The sequence below is a fragment of the Lepidothrix coronata genome, unplaced genomic scaffold (genome assembly GCF_001604755.1).
Source record: "Lepidothrix coronata isolate B3197 unplaced genomic scaffold, Lepidothrix_coronata-1.0 Scaffold422, whole genome shotgun sequence".
In the NCBI taxonomy this organism is placed as follows: Eukaryota; Metazoa; Chordata; class Aves; order Passeriformes; family Pipridae; genus Lepidothrix; species Lepidothrix coronata.
The window spans coordinates 9224-11693 of NW_016690602.1; the positions used below are offsets into that span (position 1 = coordinate 9224).

The 2470-nt window shown below is 56.9% G+C and overlaps 2 protein-coding genes across 2 annotated transcripts in view; one reads left to right on the top strand and one right to left on the bottom strand.

Annotated features, from left to right (window-relative positions):
* Positions 1-2470, bottom strand: part of LOC108509872 (feather beta keratin-like) — a 41639-nt gene that overhangs the window by 1885 nt on the left and 37284 nt on the right. The window lies entirely within an intron of this gene.
* The window catches only part of LOC108509870 (feather keratin 1-like), a 15656-nt gene continuing 13192 nt past the window's right edge, over positions 7-2470 (top strand). The window contains exon 1 of the mRNA XM_017839463.1: positions 7-2097. Coding sequence (XP_017694952.1) covers positions 1914-2097 — 184 coding nt within the window. The 5' untranslated portion in view covers positions 7-1913. The remainder of the gene's footprint in view (positions 2098-2470) is intronic.

The window sequence follows — 2470 nt, forward strand, 5'->3', positions numbered from 1 at the left end:
GGTGTGTTTTGGTTTCTGTCCCTGCTGCCATTTCATTTCCTCGTTGCTGACAGGCCCATTGGGTCCTGGAGATTCCTTTCATGTCCTGGGATGAGAAGCCCAAGGACTTCTCGTGCAGGAACAAATGCGTACGGGCAGCAATCCAGGCTGAGGTGGAGCCCGGTGGTGTTGGGTACTTCCTCACTCCCTGAGGACTCTGTTGGCTCTTGGGACAGCACTTTCTTCCTCCCCCCTCTCCTCCCCCCACCAGGCCCTTTGGCTGCACACTTTGCACCCTGAGCTGGATGAGGCACTGGCCCCTTTTGCAGTTCACGCTCTCAGTCCCGTGGCTGCTCCCAGTCCTGGGCAGTGCTGCCAACGCAGGGCAGGCTGAGGGCAATGGCCTTTGGGGCTGCCTGGAGCTGTGGGTCTGGGCACAGCCCAGTGCTTGAAAATGGTTTTCCAGAGGCCTGGAATGGAGCTGCCCTTGCTGGAGGGGAATTTGCCCCCACATGGGACACAAGCCTGCAGACAGCACACACTCCTGGCTTGGCCCAACACCAAAAGGCCAACACCGAATCAAAGCGTGACTCGCCAGGGGTAGGGAGAGTCCATCCCAGGCAATTTGCCTACTGAAGGCATTCCTTTGCCCTCCTGGGATGCGTCCCAGCTGCCTCCATGTCTGCAGGGCAGGAAGAGCATCGCTGCTTGGCGTAGTGTGAGAGCTGGGTTTGTACCCGGGGCCCTTCTGGGCACGTCCCCTCCCTGAGCATCCCCAGGTCTGTTCCGGGTCCTGCCCGGCCTCACTCCCTGCGGAGCTGGGGGAAGTTTCCTTGGCTCCCCAATGGTGCTGGATTTGGTTTCAGGCTGAGGAGGCCCTTGGGGAATGGCAGGGGAGGTGTGCTGAAGCCCTAATGCCAGGAGGAGATGTACCACCTCTGAACCAGGGAAGGGCCCCAGCCTGTAGGGAGTCATTTTCTGCAACTCTTTCTTTCCCTCCACAGCACATTGGTGAGGGCTCCTCACTGCAGCACAGTCTTCTTGGCCAGGCAGGGGAGGCCTGTGTGTCTGTCCCCTTCCAACATCCAAGTCTCTCCCCACAGCTGACCCTAGCCCACGGTCAGATCTCCCAGGAGGAGGTCTGTGGGCTCTAAGATCTGTAGTTTAGTCCCCAGTCCATCCTGATGCAAGAGGTTCTTCCTTTCCAGGTGCAGGACAGTTCCCCCTGCCTGATCTTGTTCTACTGTGGGGAAGATCCAGATGTTCCAAGGACTTTCAGGAGCTTGAATTCCTGACAGAAAGTCCTGACAGTAAAGAATAAGAACAAGAAGCCTTTGAGTATCTCCAGCTTTCCTGTATCCCGTGCCCTCAGGGAAGGTGCCCTGTTCACCACTGGGCCTGCCTTTGGCCAAGCCCCCCTTTGCTGATGACCTGCCTGGAGAAGACCACCTTGTTGCCCTCCATGTGCTTGGCCGGATTCAATCAGTGCCAGGTGGGCTTTGGCTTTCCTAACCCCACCCTGGATTCTCAGCCTGTCAAACCTCCTCCCCAGAGCAAAGGGCACCAAGAGGAAGAGCCCTGGAACCACTGGCACAGCCTGGCTGCCTGGAGATGCCACAGCTCGTGATGTGTGGGGAGAGGTGAGAGAGAGGGAAGAGAGAGAAGCGAGTGACATGTCCCCAAACCACAGCTTTTGAATGCTCTTCTGAACGTGTGCAGTGAGGGACAGACCTGGGCCTCTTCCTGCAAAGGGTATTGCAAAGAGTTGCTTTTCACTGCCCCAAGACAACACCTCTGGCACTAAGGAGACAACTTCTGCTTCCACTGACAGGATTCTGCCTGGGACATCCTTTGGCTTCCCAGCACAGGACATGAAAGGATCCTGCAAAGCAGGACAGGAATGCCAGAAATGAGGAAATGAAATGGCAGCGTAGATGGAAACAAAACCTGAATCTGTGCCATTGCATTGGAGAGTTTGCTTTGGAGATGAGTCTGTTGGAAAATTACTGCCCTGGTGCAGCGACTGTGGGCCTGGGGCAGTGCAGGAGCAGTATAAAAGCAGGCTCTTCTCCCTACTCCCACATTCCCTCCACTCGCCTCCATCTCCTTGGGAACAAGGTGAGTTTGAAGCCCAGTCTCCATTTTCTCCTCTGGCATTTCACAGCACAGACCTGGCACTTTGTCCCATGGGGGGTCTTGGAAGTGCTTGTGGTGGGGGAGGGAAAGAAGTAGAAGGTGTGTGACTGCTGAGTCTTGGCCAAAGCGTCCCCACAGCTCTGGGCTAGTTGGGGCCCTTGCTGGGCTTGAGCTGCTGCTGGGCTTTGTCTGAGGGGAAGAACTTGTGTGCCTCCATCAACAGCCTTCAGCTCTCCTTTCCAACTCAGGCCTTGGGTCCCCTGTGGTGGGGTGAGAGGCTGCTCCTCACCCATCTACCCTGCTCTGTTTCCCCTGCCCTCTGTCCCAGGTGCAGCTCCAGCCCCAGACATGTCCT